Source organism: Saimiri boliviensis, chromosome 3 (genome assembly GCF_048565385.1).
Source record: "Saimiri boliviensis isolate mSaiBol1 chromosome 3, mSaiBol1.pri, whole genome shotgun sequence".
Classification (NCBI taxonomy): Eukaryota; Metazoa; Chordata; class Mammalia; order Primates; family Cebidae; genus Saimiri; species Saimiri boliviensis.
In genome coordinates, this window is record NC_133451.1 from 166386363 (window position 1) to 166409706 (window position 23344).

Below are 23344 nucleotides of genomic sequence, written 5' to 3' on the forward strand. Positions count from 1 at the left end.
CCCTGAGAAACGTGACCCTCTGTATACAGAGGTATGATGTAAACTGGACCACTGATGGTAGGAAGGATTTGAATTGGCAAAATAAGAGCAGAAGTAAGAGTATGTCCAGCGAGGGAAATGTAAGGGGAATATCCTGGAGGCAGATGTAAAAAGGTCAAGAAATGCTTCACAACTTGGATAGGAAGCCATGTGTAGCTCCTGTAATCTGCCTTTAACAAAAGTCTGTCTCCTAAGCCTCCCACCTACCGAGTAGGAGAGAAAAAATTAAACGCCCAATCTGTGGTTCACATTAGTGTTTTAAATTTTGTTTTGTTTTTGCTTACTACACAGACACTCAACAAGTGAATAGTGCAATCAATAAATTAAGCAATTAAGTCAGTTAAGCAATTAAGCAGTTATGTGAATTGACAGGGAGGGAAGGCTTGTTCTGCATTTTTGTAAGGATTTGGTCAGTTAGGACAGTGTCTCCCCATGTCTTGAGCTGGTGTGAAAGGGGCTTTTGCTTCCTGATTCTTGTCCCTCAATCTCCAAAGGGCTCAGAGTCTCACTGGCCTGTCTACCAGCGTTCAGCATTGCAGAAAGATGCTGGGAGGCCGACCTCATTTGTCTTAATTTCATACTATAAAGTAAATGTTCTTTTAAAGAAATACTCTCTCATTTGGATAAACTTGCTCAGGCTCTTGGGAACTACCCTTTTTTTTCTGCTCTTCTCTGTCACATCTGACCCTTGCGGAAGGGGAGCTTATGTGTCTCTGTAAGGGGAAAGCGTTGGTATCCTCTAACTCTTCTGGTCTCTGGGCACTGTTCTATGTCTACTTGGGTGCTGCTTGTCAGTAGAAGTAACTGGATCTTGGCTGACTTTCTTTTGTTAGAAACCCAGATATGTTCCCTCAGGTACTTGGTTTCCGCTCAGCTTCCACTGCTACAAAGCCCAGCACCTGCAACATCCTCCTTCCAGCATACAGAACTAGCAGTCTATTCCTGGGCTTAGTGCAGCCTACTTGGCTTTCATAGCAGGGTCCATTCCACAGGGGAGCTGAGGGTGGCTTGAGAAAGCTCTTTGCTTTTTCCACACCATTCCACTATTTATCCATTTCCTAAGTACTTCCTCACCTTATTGAATCCACATCTTGACTTTTATTTCCCGTCTGTTATTTATTTGTCCTCCCATAATGGTAAGCACCACGGCTTTGCTGTCAAAAGTGAGAGAGCTATCTTGTTTGCACAATGAGAGCACTTTATGATCAGTCTCCATCAGGATGAATTACAAGAATAAAGGAATTGAGCAAATCTTTTCATTAGACAATTTCCCTTTTCTCAAATTCTGCTTGCAAAATCCCATTTTGCTTGTAAGAATCTGAACATCTCCATGATCCTTTTCTTTGTAATCCTCCTCTAAAATGTATCTTCTCAACCTCCCCTTGAACACACCTACCCAATTCTATACTGCACTACCCCCTCCAGGCAGAGATGTCCTGAGTCAACCAGGGCAAAGAGCTTGTATTTGAAAAGATAAAAAAGAACACTTTAATATATTTTCAACAAATATCCTTAAAAGTATAGGAATACCCTTGACAGTATAGGAATAGTCGAATAATATATTTACAGGACAGAGAAGAATGACTCTGAAGAACAAGGGAAGGAAGGTTAGCTAGGCAGGGTAGGGTGGGCTATGACCATCCCGGAAAGTCATACAGAAGAGTCTCAACTGATGGAAAGAATGGTAGGGGGTTACTAATTTTTTTTTTCATTATTTTAAAGAGAAGTATGATATGGTGAAAGCAGAATTTACAAACAGCAAGATGCTGGGCATGGCTGTCATGTATAAAGAGGAGAATCAGGTACAGCCAGAGACAATGGAAAATAAGAGTCAGACAGATTCCAGGTTGAATCCCAGTTTTTCGTTATTTTACCATTTGTGTCACCTTGGGCAATTTCATTTGAGCTCAGTTTTGTTATCTATGAAACAGAGAAAATTATACCTGCTTCATAGTATTGTTATGAGAATTAAATACAGTAGTGCATTGAAAACACTACATACATACGAGGCACTCAGAAAAGTTTAGTTGCCTTCCCTCATGCCATCTCTACTGGGAAGCTGTTACAACAACTCGGCTATGACTTGATAAAGATCTGGAGGCTGGTGCTGGCAATGAAAATTGGAAGGAAGCATTCACTGCAAGAAATATTCCAAAGTAGAAGCTTCAGAACTTTGTGACTGACATGATCAAAACAGTGAGTCATAGATGACCTTGAAATTTCTAAACCTAAATAATCAGCCTGAGATACAAATGTTAGGAGTGGGAGCTCTTTTAAGGAAGAAGGTGACTTGGGACATTTTAGAGTGACCAGGGGACAGACCACAGTACGTGTGGGACCTGAGTTTAGAGGATGGGACCTAGGAAGAGATTTGGAAACTCAACTAAAGAGATATTATCGATATTTACTTTCTGTGGGGCACTGTATAAAACTCTGTGGATAATGATAAATGAAACATGACATTACTATATATGAATGTGTACAGTAATGGCTTATATGACAGGGTATTTATTAAAACTCTGTTTGTTTGTTTGTTTGTTTTAATCAATTCAGACACTTTGAACCTGGGAGGTGGAGGTTGCAGTGAGCCGAGATCCTGCCACTGCACTCCAGCCTGGGTGACAGAGTAAGACTCTGTCTCAAAAAAAAAAAAAAAAAGACTCAGATAACTAAAAACAGGCTTAAAACACATGGACTATAAGATATTTGGTTTTAAATCTATGTGAGAAATCATTTTTAAAAAGAGAAAGACTGTGCCAGAAATTTGGAATAAGATAGTAACAATAATTGAGCAGTTTTAGTTCCTAGCTGTATTCCTGGATATCCTAAGAGGGGTGTGGGGAAGTGAGGGTTAGTTTATATTATTAGATTAAGGGGCAAAATCTCATCTGAAGAGAGAGGCTTCTTGATTTACAATTCTAGGTTGACTTTGGCACTTTAATCCTCATAAAATGTACAATGAATACTATAGTAAACAATCTCTTTTTGACTCTTTAATTGTAGTTTTTGAAAAGATACAATAACCTTTTAAAAATACCACTCCTTCATAAAGCAAGGTCTTAACATTAAATAGTCCCTGCTGAAGGCATTTCTATAGGCTACCTCCTTGCTGTGCTGTGATTTAGGTACGTAGCTTCCTGGAGACCAAATTTTTTATAGTTAATAAAGTTTAGAGAAACTAAACGAATGTGAGGCTACTTGTCTTTTAGCTCATGCTGCTCAAACATGTTATTTCAACTTGATTTTTGGCAGGACCAGAGTGACAATTGCTTGAAGGCCTCATAGTCTGGGGTCATTGATCCAGGATGTTCCATTGTTTTTATATTGCAGGTTCCCAGGAATTGTAAAGGACTTTCATTTAAAGTGCATATTTCAGGGTCCAACCATGAGAGATTCTGATTTAGTTCATCTGGAATGGGGCCTAGAAATCCGATTTCAACAAGCAGTCCAAGTGACCTTGAGGTGGCAGTACTCGGGTCACACTGAGAGAAACCCCATTAGAGGTCAGATAAGTTGATGGCAAAGTTATGAAAACTGATGAGTGTTACTTGTATTTTTGCTTCTGAATAGAGTATAGCAGAGGCTTCCCTATGGCTCCACCACAATATTTCTCAGAAGAGCCTTTCATCTGCTTAAGTGTTTGGACAAATTATAGGATCCCAAAATGCATAAAAAATATGTTTTGCCTTAAAATGTATTGTCAGCATCTTCATTCAGGCTGCCATGACAAAATGTCATAGAATGAGTGGCTAAAAAAAAAAAAAAAAAAACAGCAACAACAACACAGAAATGTATTTTCTTCCAGTTCTGGAGGCTGGAAGTCTGAGATCAGAGTGCCAGCACATTTGGTTTCTGGAGAGGTACCTTAAAGGTAACCACCTTCTCAATGTTTTTTCACATAGGAGGTAGCAGGGTGAGGGAAGCAAGCCCTCTTGTCCTATAAAGGCACTAATCCTATCATTAGAGCCTCATCTTTATGATCCGATGATTTCATAATTAATCTCCCAAAGGTTCTATCTCCAAATTCTATCACATTAAGGGTTAGGATTTCAACATATTAGTTTTGTAAGGACACAGTTTGGTCCATAGCAGTTAGATATTACTAGCTCTCTGTGTTAGCCAAAAGGAGCTTAAACATGGCCCTCACAGATCTTCTGATTTGAGGTCAGTGGTGCTCCAGTACTTTTACCAGAAAGAAGTCCCTGCAGAATGTACTCTTACAGTGTGAAATGACCCACTGGATGAAGATCTAAGGGTAGGAAATTCCTGGCAAAATAACTTTAGTGTTAACATTATTAAACATTTTCTCGCATTCATCCCCATTCCTTCCTTATTTTTCATGCTAGAAGAGATACATTGTCAAAGCCAGCTGAGATTGTTTATGCATTGTGGAAGAAGTGAATGTTGACTCATTCCATCAGTTCAGATTAATGGAATTTATCTTGGTACTATAAGGAAAGTTTTAAAAAATCCTTCCATTTGTGAATTTACTATGATTGACATTAAGTCAGCTCTTTTATTTTGAAATAACAGTATAATGTGTTCTAATTGAGATATCTGACTTCTGACTTAACTGTCAGAATTTTTTAAAGATAAAATAAAAATGACACGTGAATTGTACTAAAATCACACATTTCAGTTCAAATATATAGTATGGAGTTATAGGTTCTGAAGGAATAAGTATTAAGAAAAAATAATAAGTATTAAGAAAAAACTTAAAATATTCGGAAAATAAAGAAAATATTCATGAAAGAATCATGTCCTAATATTCTCAACCTGGTCTCTTTTGCGATAAATAGTAGGATTTTTATAAGTGATTTTTCCTGTAGGTAGCAATCATTAAATTAAAAGCCTTTCCACCAAGATCTGACACTTTAATAAAAGTTTGTTTTCTCGGCCGGGCGCGGTGGCTCAAGCTTGTAATCCCAGCACTTTGGGAGGCCGAGGCGGGTGGATCACGAGGTCGAGAGATCGAGACCATCCTGGTCAACATGGTGAAACCCCGTCTCTACTAAAAATACAAAAAATTAGCTGGGCATGGTGGCACGTGCCTGTAATCCCAGCTACTCAGGAGGCTGAGGCAGGAGAATTGCCTGAACCCGGGAGGCGGAGGTTGCGGTGAGCCGAGATCACGCCATTGCACTCCAGCCTGGGTAACAAGAGCGAAACTCCATCTCAAAAAAAAAAAAAAAAAAAAAAAAAAAAAAGTTTGTTTTCTCAAAGATAACCCCTCTGATATTTAAATTCTGACATCTTTACTCTGCATATATATGTTCTCATCAATGTATGATATTTTATACAACATGGAATTTCTAGCCATTTGAATAATGTCAGTTCATAGACTAATAATAAAAATATTAATCCAATGAAGTCAGTACCACTAAGAGTCATAAAACATATTTATTACCATAATATTTGTAAGATTTGTTTAAAATCCTTGTCATAGTTTGGTCTTGAAACATGTTTCTCTTCTATGTAGTTCTTGTCCACCTAAAAGTAGTTGTACCAACACACACGCACACACACACACACACCCCCCTCACATGTCCCCCAAGTCAGACTTGCACCTCACTCTTGTCTCCCACACATACCACACATCATACACTCCACTCCATGCTCTCCGCTACACATCATAACCTACTCATAACAGCCAAACACAGGACATTTATTTTACTTCAGAAAGATTATAATATAATGGTTTCCAATAAGTACTTACATTTTAACATTTTTGTCAACTAAGGGATTAAAAAATAAAATTAATAAGTAAAAATTGAAAACATTGATTTTATGTTTAATAGAGATTCAAACTGTGGTTAAAACTATTCAAAATGTGCAGGAGGGTATAATGAAAAGTGAAAGTCCCCTTTCCTCTATAACTTCTTAGTCTTAGTCCAGATAAAACTTTAAAAGCTTCATGTGTTGATTTCTAGAAATTGCTAGAAATACATATGTGTATATAAAACAAATGTTTATTTAATTTTTAAAAGTTGATCACTTGACACTAGTTGAGCCATTAGAATTGGGTGCCAGTCACAGCACTGTGTTCTTGAATAAGTCAACAGGCATCTCTGGGGACCTCTTTAGTTGCCATACCTCTACAGTTAATCTTAGCCATACCTCTATAGAGTGAGGCTTGCCTGGCCACATTTGCCTTAGTTCCTATCTGGGAAATCTTCTGCCAGTGGCTTCTGTGCTCCTCTCTCTGTTTGGGGCCCTCAGAGCTGAAAACGGAGTGGGCACTGGTAGCCGCCTCTGATTCTTCTTGCCAAGGAAGCTTCCCAATTTAGTTGTCCACCTCCAGGTATCTGGGGAGACCAGTGTCCTCTCTAGTTAATTTTCAACTCCTAACTCCACAAATACAGTTTTTTTCAATGGTAGGAGGTATTTCTGGAATATATATTCCAGAAATAAAGCACTTTCTTTTCTAGCCTTTCACTTTTAACTTTGACTTATTTGCTTCAAAAGTCAGTAATGTGGAAGAAGCTGTATTTGGTACCTTTTGGTACAATTTATCCCATCAAAAAATCACAGCTTTAGAAGGAAGTTATCTTGAATGTTGGAAATGGGTAAGGTAAAGATATAGATTTATACAATATTTATGCAATATTTTAGTAGCCACCAAAATATTATAAAGATTATTGAAAGATTATACATCAATCTTATAGATAGATATATCTATATATCTATATATATATAGATAACATTATAGAGTCACAATGTTAAAAGTATTTAGCATTGTTTTTCAGAGACTGAATTTCTAAAAAACTTTTTATTCATGACGAAAATCTGGAGAACTTTATAAATTTCCATTTTGTACCTGGCATAAGGATACACAAGGAAATGAAATTATTTACCTAACATCACAGAAATTAAGATGTGAACTGAAATCACTGTACACATCAGTTGATACCACTTTTATAATGCCGCTAAATAAATCTCAACTAATGTGGTTGGTGTTAGGATTTCAGTGTGCATTGATCCGGATGTACGATTAGTGCCTAGTTACTTTACTCATAAAGTAATTCTAGTGATTTTCAAACCATAATAAAACCTTATCTTTTTCGTTCCAAGAGGCAAATATATAATACTGATAATTAAATATTTCTCATTAAAAAGGCACACTTGTTTTCAATAACATAAATCTAGGTTGATGCTTAGATTTTATAACTGCTAAATCTTGTCTGCATCTTTGAAAAGATAAATCCTGTAACTGGGGATGGTGAATTCCCTTAAGAGAAAAGCATGAGGTGGAGGATGTGGGGGTCGGTGGCATGTGCCTGCAGTTCTAGCTACTTGAGGGGCTGAGGCGGAGGATTGCTTGAGCCTAAGAGTTCAGGGCTGCAGCTGTGATCTTGCCACTGCACTCCAGCTTGGGCCACAGAGACCCTGTCTCTAAAAAAATATTTAAACAAACAAAAATTTTAAAATAAAAATAAAAAGATCATAAAACTCAGATCCTGCTAGATGATACTCGGCCTAAATCCTGCACGTTTTTAGGGGGCTTAGAGTCAATGATTTATTTAGTTAAAAGGATGCAATGACTTGACCTCATTCTTGAAAATATTAGCTTCCATTAGCCTTCAAGCCTAGTGCTTTAATGTCAAGTACCTGCTAGTTTCAATGTCCAGGCTTTTAAGAGCGGAAGGTACTATGAGTTCCATTTTGTCTAGGGACACAAGAAAGGCATGGGTATACAGATTTTTTTTAAAAAAATTATTCCATCTGAATGTCATTTTCTAGAGAACAGGAGCATTTGTTCTGAAGGGCTACCAGCCCCTCCTGGGATCTAGCAGCCAGTGTTAGATAGAGGTGTCACTTTCAGGCAAGTAGTTGGCAATGGTATCGCCAGCAACTGAGCCGGCCGCGCACAGCTAGAGGTTTGCAGTGGGTATTGTGTATTCCAGAAAGGGCCCTGACATGTGAAAGGAAGGAATATGCCCTAATATTCTACAGTTGTTTTGTCGTTGCTACTGATTAGGTCCATGGAGGGAAGCCCATCCTTGAGACGCATGACGGTGATGCGGGAGAAGGGCCGGCGCCAGGCTGTCAGGGGCCCTGCCTTCATGTTCAATGACCGGGGTACCAGCCTCACCGCGGAGGAGGAGCGCTTCCTCGATGCCGCGGAGTACGGCAACATCCCAGTGGTGCGCAAGATGCTGGAGGAGTCCAAGACGCTGAACGTCAACTGCGTGGACTACATGGGCCAGAATGCGCTGCAGCTGGCCGTGGGCAACGAGCACCTGGAGGTAACGGAGCTGCTGCTCAAGAAAGAGAACCTGGCGCGCATCGGCGACGCCCTGCTGCTAGCCATCAGCAAAGGCTACGTGCGCATTGTAGAGGCCATCCTCAACCACCCCGGCTTCGCGGCCAGCAAGCGCCTCACCCTGAGCCCCTGTGAGCAGGAGCTGCAGGATGACGACTTCTACGCTTACGACGAGGACGGCACGCGCTTCTCGCCAGACATCACCCCCATCATCCTGGCGGCGCACTGCCAGAAGTACGAAGTGGTGCACATGCTGCTGATGAAGGGCGCCAGGATCGAGCGGCCGCACGACTATTTCTGCAAGTGCGGGGACTGCATGGAGAAGCAGAGGCATGACTCCTTCAGCCACTCGCGCTCAAGGATCAACGCCTACAAGGGTCTGGCCAGCCCGGCATACCTCTCCTTGTCCAGCGAGGACCCGGTGCTCACGGCCTTAGAGCTCAGCAACGAGCTGGCCAAGTTGGCCAACATAGAGAAGGAGTTTAAGGTAAGCTTTGCGCTCTACCCCGGCTGCTCTGCAGGCTCACCCACTTCCCGGCGGCTGCCTGGCCTGCTCTGCCACCCTTCGCTCCACATTCGGTTTTGCCCAGTGAATGTGAAATCATGAGGGACTGAGAGCATCATTCAGACCTCAGCTGATGTTTTCTTTCTCCCTCTCAATGATGGTGCTGTGACAAATTCTCTTTGGGGATCCAGTATTCTGGATCAGAGAGCTGTAGTTATGTTGCCACTCTGTGTTCTGGGTAAGCATTAAATAAAACTCAAGACTTCTCCCTTTTTTGCTCAAAGGAGGGTTTTGGTGTGACTTTTTGTCTTCCAAATCCTTCCTCCTGTTTTGTAGTTAGTTGTATGGTAGCACCCAACACATAAGTAATATTAGTTTGTTTTATTCCCTGAGAGAGTATTCCGTTCCTGGAGGTCCTGCAATACCAGGTCTGTGGTGGACCAGACTGAGCAAGCTCCCATTCCGTCTCCGTGATAGTGTTAGTTTTGAATGCGCTGTTCATTGGCCCAAGCATTTGTATATCCCTTTAGAATCAAAAGTCAAAAGACCAGTAAAAAATACTGTTAAAGTCATTTCACTGATATGACAAAGTGCCTCTCCCTGAATTCCACGAATGTACATTCAGAGTGGTGAGCCGTGGATATCAGTTCAATCTAGAAATACGAGGACAGCAAAGTGATTTGCTTTAATGGATTTTTTTTTTTTTTAACGAGTGAACTTTTTTTTTCAGGACATTATCTTCAATCAAGCAGTATTATTTATTTTTATAAAAATTATATATTAATGACAGATCATTTTTATTTTTTGGTCAGTTGCTACATCCTCCTAGGTGTTTTGATTGGTTCTAACTACTAAATCTGGGTATTTTTTAGTTCTGATCAAAATCATTTAGACTGTTTTTGGCAGGTTCTTATCTCCCATTTCCCATCTAAGAAGATGATTGTAGACACCAATTCCTTGAATTATTTTCTACATGCTAAGTTAATCTTTTTAGTTTAGTGTTGTGTTGTCAGATCACAGAAGTAATTATACTTTCACAGCTGAATATGGTTTTTATAGTTGGTGAGATTTACACAAATGCAATTAGCAATATAATTCAGGTTACAGGAAATATACTTTGCAAGAAAATGGTGAGAAAGTTGTCCCATCCCTTTTTAATACACAAAAAATCCTCTGGATATTCATCAACTCTAGTTTTTTCCCAGTAGAGGTCTGGACCTACTATAATTTTGTTAATCCATTAAAAATATTTTCTGATGTAAAAGCTACATTTATTGTAAAAATTTTCCAAAAAAGAGAAAATACAAAGAAGAAAATGTTATCTTATGTCTAATCCCTTTGAAGAGATTCATTATGTGGTATTTTAAAAAGATTTATTTACTTGAACCCAAAATGAATTTTTTTTTTTTTTAGATAGAACTCAGATCCAGTTGAAAACTCTAAATTCTGTTTAGAGAGAGTAGAAAAGCATTTAGGTAAAGCACTTGTAAATATCACTTTGTTATTCTGAAACAGTAATAAAAACATAATTCTAAACATATTTATTTGCCACTATTTCAAATGGCACACAAACCTTGTTTATACACATTTTTCTTGATATATACTGAAAGTTTGCAAGAGATTCTATAAAAGGGAATATTTTCTAAGATCATGTTTTAATAATTTACTAAAGATAGTGATGTTTGCAATTCTACCCAGAGACGTCATCTCAGTGCAGCCATGGTAAGAGAATTTGTTATGCATAGTTTTACCCTGAAGCTGGCTAAATCCATATTGGTAATGCTTACAATCTCTTTTATTTTGACTTACAGAGGCACCTCTGATAACCTTTCAAGGGTGAGGAAGTATCATAAATAAAGAGGCAAAAAGGGGAGAAAACATAATTGGATTCTAGAAGACATCTGTAAAGCTGCCATATATCTATAAGGATATGCAAAAATCATCTAAATATCCCAGTTCTTTTTTTCTAGATTATATGTAAAGCACTTATGTAGCAAGACAACCCTCTCTGAGTCAAAATTAGGACAGTTCTTTAGAAGTTATAGTCTCCAAGGATTTTGTGCCTCTCTCCCCTAATTGAATATGCCTTTTCTTTCTCATTCTTACTTGTCCTTGTTATTTTTTTCTTATCTGCCTTTCTTTCACCTTTTTCCCCTGTTATACCATGTTCATATCCATCTGTCAGAGCTTTAGACAGACAGAGAAAATAGTCCTTTCATAGCACTGACCCAGAGACTCTGAGCTCTAAAAGGGCAGTGAAAGTGAAGCTCATTTCTGAGGCAAGCAGGTAACCTAATTTGCCCTGTTCCATGGTGTTTGCTATATTCTTCCCATGAGGACTTTGAACTCAAAGCACTAGCCTTGAAATAAAAAAACAGAGAATGTGTTTCCCTAGTGAAAAAGAGGTGATTTTTTTTTCCTTTTAAGATACCTATATTTTATCTTATCAATGGTCTGTAATATCTAGTATCTTACCCCTGAAATTGACATCATTTAGATGCTTCAGAAAAGATTCTTAGCCACTCTGAAGTTTTCACATTTCTTTGAGGCTTGGTGCTGAAAACATATGAAGGTCAATACCCTAAGAGGTCAAACATTCTAGGATACAGATTTAGATAAATTAATGTAGGATAGCTTGGTGACAGGTTATTTAAAAAATATTTTGGATGTGCAAATGTTGTTTGAAGCTATTCTGAGAAACAGAATATTGGACAGGATAGACCCTAGGTCTAATCCTCCAAAATGTCAGCAGCAAGGAAGCTAGTCATTTATTAAGCAGTGAGAACGCAAATTGAAATTTTCTAGTTCTGACTGAGTCAGTGACGTACCTTTTTTGTAAAAATAAAGAAGTGGGGAGAGGCATTTGCTTCCCTGTGCCTCAGTTTTTCCTCTCCTTAAAGTAAAAAAGCAATTTCACCTAGTATCAGCTGTAAGGAAGAAAAGAAATGAAATAATCCAAACACAAGATAACATTTTATAGCAGGAAAATAAGACTCATCTTTCATTTTGTAAAAGATAAAACAAAGGCTATAGGCAACATTTTATATGTTACGCCTAGATTTGAGTGTCTTGAGTCCCAGTCCTAGGTATTATATCTAATAAAATGTACCTAGTAATACTGAAGCACTTCTTAGCACCTAATTTGTACCAAACACATTCTAAGCATTTAATTCTCATAGTACCAATATTGGGTAGGATTATTCATGTCACAAAGGTAAAGTGAATTCCACAAGATCACAGAGCTGGTAGGTGGTAAGGCAATATTTGAGCCCAGGAAGTCTGGCTTCAGAATCTATGCTTTTAATCACTATGAAAGGGCCTGACAGAACCAAGCCTGTTAAGAGTTGAATTTCAGCTTTCCTCTTCAGGACAAAAAGGGATTTGAATGATAATTAAACCATATATATTAAAGGAGTGTGCAGAAGCCTGTAGATAGATTGTGATGAAGACTGAACTTCATTGTTCTTCCTCTGGCTTGAGCAGATCCTTACGGTTTTGAGTTCTGCTCTATAGAGTATGCAGTAGGTCCACCTGCTAACTGTGGAGGGCTGTGGTAATGGATGAGTGGTACATTAAAGACCATTAAGCAAAACTAACTTAAGAGAAAATTATTAGAAAATATAGACCAGGCAAATGGTCTGATCTGTGAAGTAACATGAGGCAGGGCCTCATGGTGGAACTAACAGTCAATGCAGACTATACATAGATGGTTGCTTTTGCAGCTGAAGAGAGGCTGTTCTTAGCTGGAGTTCTCTGTCTTTCCCTGGGAGCTCTGAATATGCTTAAAAAATGGTATCCAATGATTATAACAAAAGAAATCACCATTGTCTCCAGCTCTGATTATTTTCTGCACTCTGGCAACAGACTTCTTCAAGTGGGAAATGTTTAAATTGTTATAAAAATAAAAAGTGCCATCCTTGCAACATGTTTGATTACCACTTTTTTTTTGTTTCTTTACTGATCTTTCAGTAGATGTGCAAAAAAGCTTTCCTTAAAATTTAGCAGTTTAGAGACTATAATTTTATAGGTCATGAATCATTATTTAGGTATTACTGCAGATGAGGGTACTAAGTTTTCTTCAAAGCATGGAAAGTAGCCTCTTTTTATTTCCGATCAATGGAGAAATGACCACCCTATGTTGTACCAAATCTTACAGAACAGTCTGAACTAAAGAATAACATGAGGAAATTTCATCTAAAAAAAAATGTATTAAAAGGGAAGCTTTATATGGAAACGGGCATGGATTTAATACTCCTTTTGGATGCTGTAATAAAATATTTCATTAGTCTTTCAGGAGTGGAAAGCAGATGGATATTTAACTGACACTCCGCACAGAAACCAGAGACTGAACATTTTATTAATTTTATCAGTTGCATGGTACCAACTTGAATGGAAACCAAAGATTGAAGTTTTATTCATTTTGTCTGTTCCCTTATGAGGGGAAAAGGATTAACTGTAACTGTTCTTTATCTGAATTTCTGATATCTGAAATGGAAACTATTCTAATCTGGGTAGCCTTTAAACAGTCTCTCTTCTTCTTGTTTATTTTAGCTGATGACGTGGTTTTGCCCATCAAATCAAATTAATTATTTAAAGGAAAAAAATTGGAATTCTTCATGTCTTTTTTTTAAGTATGATTTTTTTTGAAAGCCCAGTAATTCTGCTCTGCTAAATATTACTTGGTTATATAGACACACACAGTATCTCAGGACATGTTGCAATAGGGAATTCTGTTTTTCTCAAGTGTTCCGCATTGGATTATTATCTGGTTAACTTTCCTAGTAGGCTAGAGTTTTAGTGAAAGTCATAAAAGTAGAACTGGGGTTTCCAAAAATGAGACACTTTCCCAGGAGATGGTCGTTGACACCTTCATTAGAACCAATGGCTTAGAAATAAAGATCCATTCAGAAAGTAACAAAGAATGCTACCAACTGACTTCCTTATAGCAGTCCATGGCAGTATGTAAATATGCAAATGAAATTAAAGATTCACAGATTATTTTTAGCAAGATGTTAGTCCCAGTGGCCTGGAAATTTTTCTCTCAGGTACTGAATTCTGTAACCCTTGAGAATTCAACTACATACAATGATATACTTTTCTTCTAGTTCTACAGGGCACAATAATATGTCCCAGACAAACAAACAAACAAAAACCTTTCTGTATGCAGTTGGGTATTCATCTACCTCTCTACATTCGCTATAAACCAGTTATTCTCAAACATAAGATGTGTCAGAATCATGCAGAGGGTGTGTTAAAACACAGATTGCTGGGCTCTTCCTCAGTTTCCAAATCAGGACATGTGGGCTGGGGTCTGAGAATCTGCATTTCTAACACATGCCCAGGTGCTTCTGATGCTGCTGGTCTGAGGACTGAACATTGAGAAGCAATGTCTCCAGTAAGGCAAGGGTAATGAACTGGACTAGTTAATTTTCACTGTCAACCTAAATAACCAAGAGAGAAGTTATCTAAAAGAAAATGAGGCCGGGTGCGGTGACTCATGCCTATAATCCCAGCACTTTGGGAGGCCAAGGTAGGCGGATCATTTGAGGTCAGGAGTTCAAGACCAGCCTGGCCAAAATGGTGAAACCCCAGCTCTACTGAAAATAGAAGAAATAGCTGGGTGTGGTGGCGCATGCCTGTAATCCCAGCTGTTTGGGAGGATGAGGCAGGAGAATTGCTTGAACCCAGGAGGTGGAGGTTGCAGTGAGCTGAGATCCTGCCACTGCACTCCAGCCTGGGTGAGAGAGCAAGATTCTGTCTCAAAAAAAAAAAAAAAAAAAAAAAAAAAAAAAAATTAAAGAAATAGAAAATGATATTTATTTGGGAATATAACATTGCAGTGGGAATACAAGAGACATAGTAAACTATGTGTGTATTCACGGAGGTAAAGAAAGTCAAGGTTTTTAAAGGAAAGTGAGCAGGGCTACACTCATGGAACAATAACAAAGGTGGAGCCAGTCCAAAATTGTACTGGCAGTTGCTGGGCGGATGTCCTCACAGAGGTATTTTTTGTATAAGGTTGCGATGGCCTTTATGCAAGGTTATGGTTTTTGCAGCCTTTTGTGATAGTTTTTGTGTGTGAGAACCCTCCCTTCATGGCCTTCTCTGACTCTATTAGTCAAGATTTTTTTGTTTTGTGTTGTTTTTAACACAGTGGACTTAGTTTTGATTCTGGCAATTTTCATATCATGTATAATTGATCTTCTACATCAAATTGCCGTTTTAGAAAATTATCATTATGGAAAAATTTCCGTTGTAGAAATGTTCTTGTTTTGGCTTTAAAAGAACTATTGTTTGTACAAAAGAGAGAAAACTCTTTGATCCTTTGGTCTGTCGGCATACAATTTTTTTAGTAAATATTTTTTTTAAATTTTAATTGACAATTATTATATATATCTACGGGGTACCATGGGATGCTTTGATATATGTATACAATGTGAAATGATTAAATCAAGCTAATTAATATATCCATCACCTCAGATTACTTTTTGTGGTAATGAGTCATTTGAAATTTACTCATCAATTTTGAAGCATATAATACAGTATTAAAGCGATAGTCACTGGGCTATGCAAATAGATCTCAAAAACTTATTTCTCCTGTCTAACTGAAACTTTGTTCACTTTGACAAACATCTCCTCATTCCATCTCCACTTCACCCTACCTCCTACCCCTGCCCCTTGCCTACGGTAGCCACTGTTCTATTCTAGTTTGACTTTTTTAGATTCCACATATAAGTGAGATTATGTACATGCCATTTTCAGAACTATCTCATAAGGATGGGCTGGTTGCAGCAGAAGGAAACTTGGCTAAAGGGCTGGGTGGGTGCAAATCCAGCCTGTATTCAGCTCAACAAGCCTTGTATCCAGGTAGGACTGTAGCTTTCTACCCCCAAAAGAAGGGATACCTTTCTTTTTCTAATTCGCACGAGTCCTAAACACTTTTCAACGAGAGAAAATTCTTTGTGTTAAAACACTAAACCTCTTGTTCTTAGAATGACTATCGGAAGCTCTCCATGCAATGCAAAGACTTTGTAGTGGGTGTGCTGGATCTGTGCCGAGACTCAGAAGAGGTAGAAGCCATTCTGAATGGAGATCTGGAATCAGCAGAGCCTCTGGACGTGCACAGGCACAAAGCTTCATTAAGTCGTGTCAAACTTGCCATTAAATATGAAGTCAAAAAGGTGAGTGGGCCTACTGCTTTCATCTAGTGCCATATTAGAATAAACATTTAATACAAAGTATGCCATAATCCTAGGAAAATTATAAAAATAAGAAGAATATATGCTAGAAGTCTGGGCAACATAGTGAGACTGTATCTCTACAAAAAATAAACAGAATTAGCTGGGCATGATGGCGTGTGCCTATAATCCCAGCACTTTGGGAGGCAGAAGCAGGAGGATCACTTGAGGCCAGGAGTTTAAGACCAGCCAGGGCAACATAGCAAGACCCTGTCTCTACTAAAAATTTTAAAATTAGCCAGGCGTGGTGGCTTGTGTCTGTAGTCTCAGCTATTTGGGAGAGTGAGGCTGGAGGATCACTTAAGCCCAGGAGATTTGAAGCTGCAGTGAGCATTGATAGCACGACTGCACTCCAGCCTGGGGGACAGAGCAAGCAAGATCTTGTCCCCCCTCCGTCCCATCTCCCGTCAAAAAAAAAAAAAAAAAAAATACATACTATTGATAAAAGATTTTTTTGTGGTCGGGCACGGTGGCTCAAGCCTGTAATCCCAGCACTTTGGGAGGCCGAGGCGGGTGGATCACAAGGTCAAGAGATCAAGACAATCCTGGTCAACAGGGTGAAACCCAGTCTCTACTAAAAATGCAAAAAGTTAGCTGAGCATGGTGGTGCGTGCCTGTAATCCCAGCTACTCAGGAGGCTGAGACAGGAGAATTGCCTGAACCCAGGAGGCGGAGGTTGCAGTGAGCCGAGATCGTGCCATTGCACTCCAGCCTGGGTAACAAGAGCAAAACTCCGTCTCAAAAAAAAAAGATTTTTTTGTCGGGGGTAAAGTTGCAAGTTAAATGTTTCGCTTCTGATCCTTTCTACTTTTTACCTATGGTGAGAGTTTGAATACGTCATAAATTTTTAAATTTCAGTTCCTCATACGCAAGGAGGATAATATCTCTTATCTAAGGGTTTTGGTGGAATTTGAATGGGTTAAGATAGGCAAAAGCATTCTGTAAACTTAATTACAATACAATTAATAATACGATCTGTTACTTGTATACATTGTTGTAAGGCACTTTTACATTCTTATGTGAATCCTTGCAGTAAGCCTATGTTATTATTCATTTTATCTATTTAATTAGGTCAGATAGATGATGGGGTTTCTATTCTACAAGGAAACTGAGGATTGCCAAGCTTCAATGACATGTTTAAGGCCACACAACTATGAATTTGGTTATGTAGGTGCCAGAAATAAAAATTACGATTTTTTTACTCTGATTACTACAGAAAAACTATTATGTGTATCTATTTCTAATTTGTATGGGGCTTTTAGGTAATTCATAAAAATTGTAGTTATAATGTTTCACAATAATAAATATCTCAGTTGTCCAGAATCTAACAATTTATACATGTTATATAACAGATTTTTTTGGGTGTACTTTAAGACAAACTGATAAATCACAAAGAAATAAACTGTGATCAGCTCTGGATTTATGAAACTGGTCAATTTACAAAGAGCCAAGTGTTCTGTCTTTTCTGCAGTGTGACATGGTGCTTAAGAGGTCAGGCACTAGAGCCAACCTGTAAGGACTGAGGTCCTGACATCCCCATGTGCTCCCTGTGTGACCATGGGCAAGTCACCTAACCATCATGCCTCCATCTGCTCACTAGTAAAGTGAAGACAATAGTTGTACCTACTTATTCATTTGTTTAAGGATTGCATGAGATAATGCAAGTAATTAGCACAGAATAGTACATGGTGATTGCTCAATAAGTATTAGCTACTAATAATACCATTTCTACATTATGAAAATTCATACCCAGAGTGATGACTCTCAAGCAAGTTAGTCCTCAGTCATCAAAGACAGATTTCATGCCCCTTGTACTGGATCAAGTCCTTAGTAAGAGATAATAGCCATTTAAGCAGGAAGGAATTTAATAAGTGATATTGGGGAAGCTCACAGAATCCTAAGAAGAGGTAGAAGAACAAGTCTGAGTTGTGCTTCCAAAAACCTCACCCATAACCAGGCCCAGCATTAAGGGAGTTTCTATGACTCAAACAGAACAATTCAGCCTCTGCTGCTCCCATATCAGCAGAGAGGATGCTCTGAATCCTGCCTGTTTTCATATGGCCCCTTCCAAAATGCCTCTGATCAGTGGAGCCTAAGCCAGTGTTTGCACCCTAGCAGCCAGTGAGGATAAGAAAATCTCACTCGTGCTGTCTGTTTCTGTCTCTTTCTCCTCTTTCTCTCTCCCCTCCTCTCCATCTCTCTCTTTCTTTTGACACGAACAATTTTACTACCACAATGTAGAAAACTTCTACCCATGGTATTTGCAAGATTTTGGTCAACCATTTAATGGCAAATCTCTCCATTACTTCATAAGAAAATCAGATGTGAAGATTCTCCGTAAAGATGGAAATAAAACAGCTTTTCAAGAAAAGTATGTTACAAGATAATTAAATTGGCTAGATTGACCTCCTCTTAGAGTGTTCTTGCTAATTGAGGTTTTGTTAATATATTGAGGGACAGGGGTAATTTTGAACAAGATCAATAGTAAACTGTTTTTTAGAAAACTGTCTGGACATATATTCACACATCCTACAATATGTATCGTTTTTCTTTGGCACCTGAGAGAATTGATTTCAGTTGTCACTGGTTTTTAATCATTGCTTTGAAAGTGTCATATGAGCAGAGACAGCTTATCTACACTTGTGCTTCTGTCAACTAAACCGCCTTGCAGAGTTTATGTTTTCCTGCATGTTAATTTTAAATAAATTGACATGTAGATTACAATGTATGAAATGTTAATAATAAATTGGTATCAATCAACCACCAGGAAACAAAAAGTAATTTTTAGAACTGTAAGGAGATTTAGGACTTTGCAAACCTTTCTGGTTTTGTTTGTTTTATGCGATAAAAGGAGGATTAATTACAGTAAAGTCTTTGATTTGGAATCTTCACTCAATAAATGTGTGTAAGAATTCTATTCTAGAATAATAAATGTGTGTAAGAATTCTAAAATACTCCAAAGCCCTAATTCCTCCTTTTTTTCTTCCTTTCAAAGGCTTCCTTCATTTTCACTCAATAATCAACCATCTTCATTCTCACAAGGAGAAAAAATATCACCCCACCCACTCCTGCTGCTTCCTTTTCCCACCATCTCATTTCTAGTCTCCAAGCAAAACCACATCTTGGGTTATAATACTACACAAACCCTACCCATTCTGTCACAGAGGTAGTCTACAGCCATATGCAAACCATTGGGATTTCAAGATAATTTTATACGTTATGGACTGATAACGTAATAAACTCAGATTTATTCAAATCAACCCTTAATTTCACCAAGGAAACCATTCTTATCTAATGGTAAGCCATATAGCCACATTTGAGACTCAGGAAGTCCTTTTTCTACCCTCTGTCCAAGATCTACTCCCAACTCTGGTTCTGAGTCTGTTGGCTTCTAACTCGGCTCAGGATTCCCAGAGCTCTGGTCTTCCCTAGAAATCAAAGCTTGAGTTCAACCCAGGCCTTACAGAACTCAGTGACAGTTAATCCAGAAAATGAAAACATAAAACACCAGAATAAGAGATATATGGCCATGAATTTAGTGTTTATGTCACAAAGGACTTTCTAATATAAAAGTGAAGAAATCACAAAGCAAAAATACAAATAAGCTGACCACATATAATATAAAACCTCTGTATGACATCAGAAAGATTATAAACAAAAAAGTGAAAGGCAAACTGGGAAAAATTCTCTTTTTGATTATAACTCACAAAAAATTGATCTTCTTAATATCCCAAGAACTCAAACAAATTTGTAGGGAAAACATCCAGAGCCCCATAGAAAAATCAGCAAAATGTTAGAAGAGGCATGTCACAGAAGAAAAAATTCAGATGGCTAAAAGCATATTTAAAATTTTCAGACCTTCTAGTGATAAACGTATACTAATGTACAAATACCATTTTCCTTCTCTCAAACTAACAAAGAATAAAAATTTACAGTGCTCAATGATTATAGTAAAACAGCAACCATATGCCTGCATCTTTACTAACATGGAATGGATTTTGAAGATTATTTACCCTAAAATCTTTTTTTTCTTTTTTTGAGATGGAGTCTTATTCTGTTGCCCAGGCTGGAATGCAGTGGCGAGATCTCGGCTCACTGCAACCTCTGCCTACTGGGTTCAGGCAATTCTCCTGCCTCAGCCTCCTGAGTAGCTGGGATTACAGGCACCTATCATCATGCCTGGCTGATTTTTGTATTTTTAGTAGAGATGGGGTTTTACCATGTTGGCCAGGCTGCTCTCAAACTCCTGATCTTAAGTGATCCGCCTGCCTTGGCCTCTCAGAGTAATGGGATTACAGGTGTGAGCCAATGGGACCAGCCTAAAATCATTTTAAGGGGTCTCTAAGGTAAATTATAAAACTGGAAGGATAGTAAACACTATTTACGGAAATACCTATATTATTCTTTGGAAAGAGAATGGAATAGATTGGAAGATGAAATTTGATTTTCTGAAAATGGGTACAAGAAAATAAATTTTTAGGCAAAAACATAAATTTTGTTTAATTAGAATAATGGACTATTTGCCCCCCCTCCCAAAAGTCTTGAGTTCTATTTCTGACTCTACCTCTATCCTGCTCTGTGAGGTAGGAGTAATTAGCACAGAGTAGTACATGGTGATTGCTCAATAAATATTAGCTACTAATAATACCATTTCTACATTATGAAAATTCATACCCAGAGTGATGACTCTCAAGCAAGTTAGTCCTCAATCATCAAAGACAGATTTCATGCCCCTTGTACTGGATCAAGTCCTTAGTAAGAGACCATAGCCATTTAAGCAGGAAGGAATTTAGTAAGTGATATTGGGGAAGCTCACAGAATCCCCAATAGATGTGCAGCTGAACATTAATCCACTCCACACCATAGAAATAACCAAAATTCTACCTACTTCACCATGAGCTATGTCTATTGTGAGAAAGTTTTTAACAAAAGATACTAGAGCTTGGTAGACTGTTGAATCTGGAAAACTGGGCTCTCAGAAAGCGAAGGAAAACATTTCCTGAGTTCTTCCTTTCTGCTCTCCTAATAATAATTCCTCCATAGTAGGATGAGATTTAAATATAGAAAAAGCATTCTAAACAGAAACATACAGCAGTATAAACGATAAAATTATCCATTGTGCATCTATGTTCTGTGCAAAAAGTGCACAGAAAAAGCCCAGAATTAAAGAAAGATAATGAGAGATTGGTAAATATACCACCAAGACTTTAGAGTGTTGTGCTGGCCAGCACAGTCCTGGGTCCTGCACTATGTGGCCTCTTGTCCTGGTCTATCCCCAGGCACCAAGAGATAACAGAGCATTTTGTACTCAGCAAGTTTGAAAATCCAGAAAATCTGTGCAATACATGTTTTGGGTTTATATTTCACAATTCAGTGAGTTTTAAAAAGAAGTCAAATTGCCTAGTTTTTATTTACAAGAATATTTTCCTTTAAATTGTATGAATTATGGCTCTCACAGTGTCACTTAAAACAAATCCAGAGTTCCTACCAGAGTTCCTACCATGTTTTTACACATACCGTATTCCCATGAAAACAGGTCTTGTGAAGGCTGATTTGATGAAAAACGATGTAACATGAATTAATTTTTAAGTTAAAAATGTGATTGTTTTCCCTAACCTGTCCTGATCAGTGGTTCAGTTTATAATGAAAAAGCATTTGTTCTACATGCTTTTTGCTCAATTGAAAGATTAAGATTTTCTATGTCAAACATTCTCTTTTTAAATCAGAAAACTCCAAATAAGGGTATAAGTTTTGTGATGACTTCAATTTGTTGGTGCACTGGAGTTACGAAACAGCATACAAATTTTATCCAGCTGGGCATAACTGGTGTTGTAACATAAAGAGATTTTTCAGGAGGTAAAACAGTTTTAAGGTATAAAGGTCATTGCCTTATTTTGAAGGCATTGAAAAGAGCAAAACTTATCTCCTAAAGGGATTAGCTTTTTTGCCTTAACTTACTATTACTGTATTGGCTTCACTTTCTTTTTTGAAATGCTCCTTGTGAACTTGCATTAGGATTTTAACTCATTGGAGGAAAATTGTTTGTGTGGATGAAACAGAATCAATGAGTCCATGAGCTGGTGTATAATTATCTCAACAACAACAACAACAACAAAAGAGTAGAATTAGACGTACAGGAAATAGACCTGGTAAGCTGAATTTTAAAGTGTAACAGGCAAAATGCAAACACCACAATTCTGGTCACTACTTAATGCAGAGTAAGTATTTGCACTGTTGTACAAGTTACATCAAGTCAAAGATTGATGATCATATATATGCCATATAGAAAGGATTGACTCCATCAAGTCTTTAAAGCTATGCACTCTTAATAAATATGTAATTAATGGCATAAAGCACATCTTCAAATTTAAAGATTAGTCCAAGGAGGAGGAGGAAAGGGAGATATACTATAACATTAGTATTTCTGTCCTCAAGAGTTTAAAACCTAAGAACGACCAGTGCCTCAGTCTATTTGCATTGTTATAACAGAATGCCTGAGGTGGAGAAATTTATAAGAACAAAACTTTATTCTTCATAGTTCTGGAGTCTGGGAAGTCCAAGATCAAGGCACTGACAAGTTTGATAGTCTAGTGAAGGCTGCATCCTCCAGAGGGGAGAAACACTGTGTCCTCACATGGCAGAAGCATAGAAGAGCAAGATAGCTGGATGCTGCATGAAGCCTCATTTATAAGGGTCTTAATACCATTAACAAGGGAGCAGCCCTCATGGCCTAATCACCTCTTGAAGGCCCCACCTGTTAACTCTGCCACTTTGACAGTACCTGATTTTTGGAAGAGACACATTCAAATGATAGCTACCAAACACTTACAAAAGGGAAATTTGTCCACCAATTCCATATAGACACATGCCTACCTGTCTCCTAACTTCATGGGGATTTTGTTTCCTACAGAAACCCTTGGTCTAAAAACTGCCTTGTTGATTTCCTAAGTGGCAATCTGATTTTGCGACATTATATGCTCCACTTGTAGTTTACCCTAATGCACCATTACCTGTCTTAAGCTTAGCCTGGCTGCGGTCACCAGGGATACCTTTTATTTATATCCGTCTAACTTCCCACAAATCCAGATCCTCTAAATATCAAGATGCTTGTACCAACATTCAAATTAAGACTATTTTAAATTCTGATTAGGCATCTTGACAAGCATATGTGTTGAAGTCTCAGTTATAATATCTTATTTTGTATCCATGGAAAGCTTACTGTGTACCCCAGAACAATTACTACTTATTAATTCAACTCTGATATTTCCATTTTCATCTTCTTGTACCAATATACTTGCC

The 23344-nt window shown here is 38.1% G+C and overlaps 1 protein-coding gene across 5 annotated transcripts in view; it reads left to right on the forward strand.

The window, feature by feature from the left end:
* TRPC3 (transient receptor potential cation channel subfamily C member 3) overlaps window positions 1–23344 on the forward strand; it is a 76015-nt gene that overhangs the window by 11972 nt on the left and 40699 nt on the right. For all 5 annotated transcript variants that reach the window (XM_039479011.2, XM_074396944.1, XM_003936231.4 and 2 more), the window contains exons 2-3: window positions 8018–8789; window positions 15800–15988. In XM_039479011.2, coding sequence (XP_039334945.2) covers window positions 8018–8789; window positions 15800–15988 — 961 coding nt within the window. The remainder of the gene's footprint in view (window positions 1–8017; window positions 8790–15799; window positions 15989–23344) is intronic.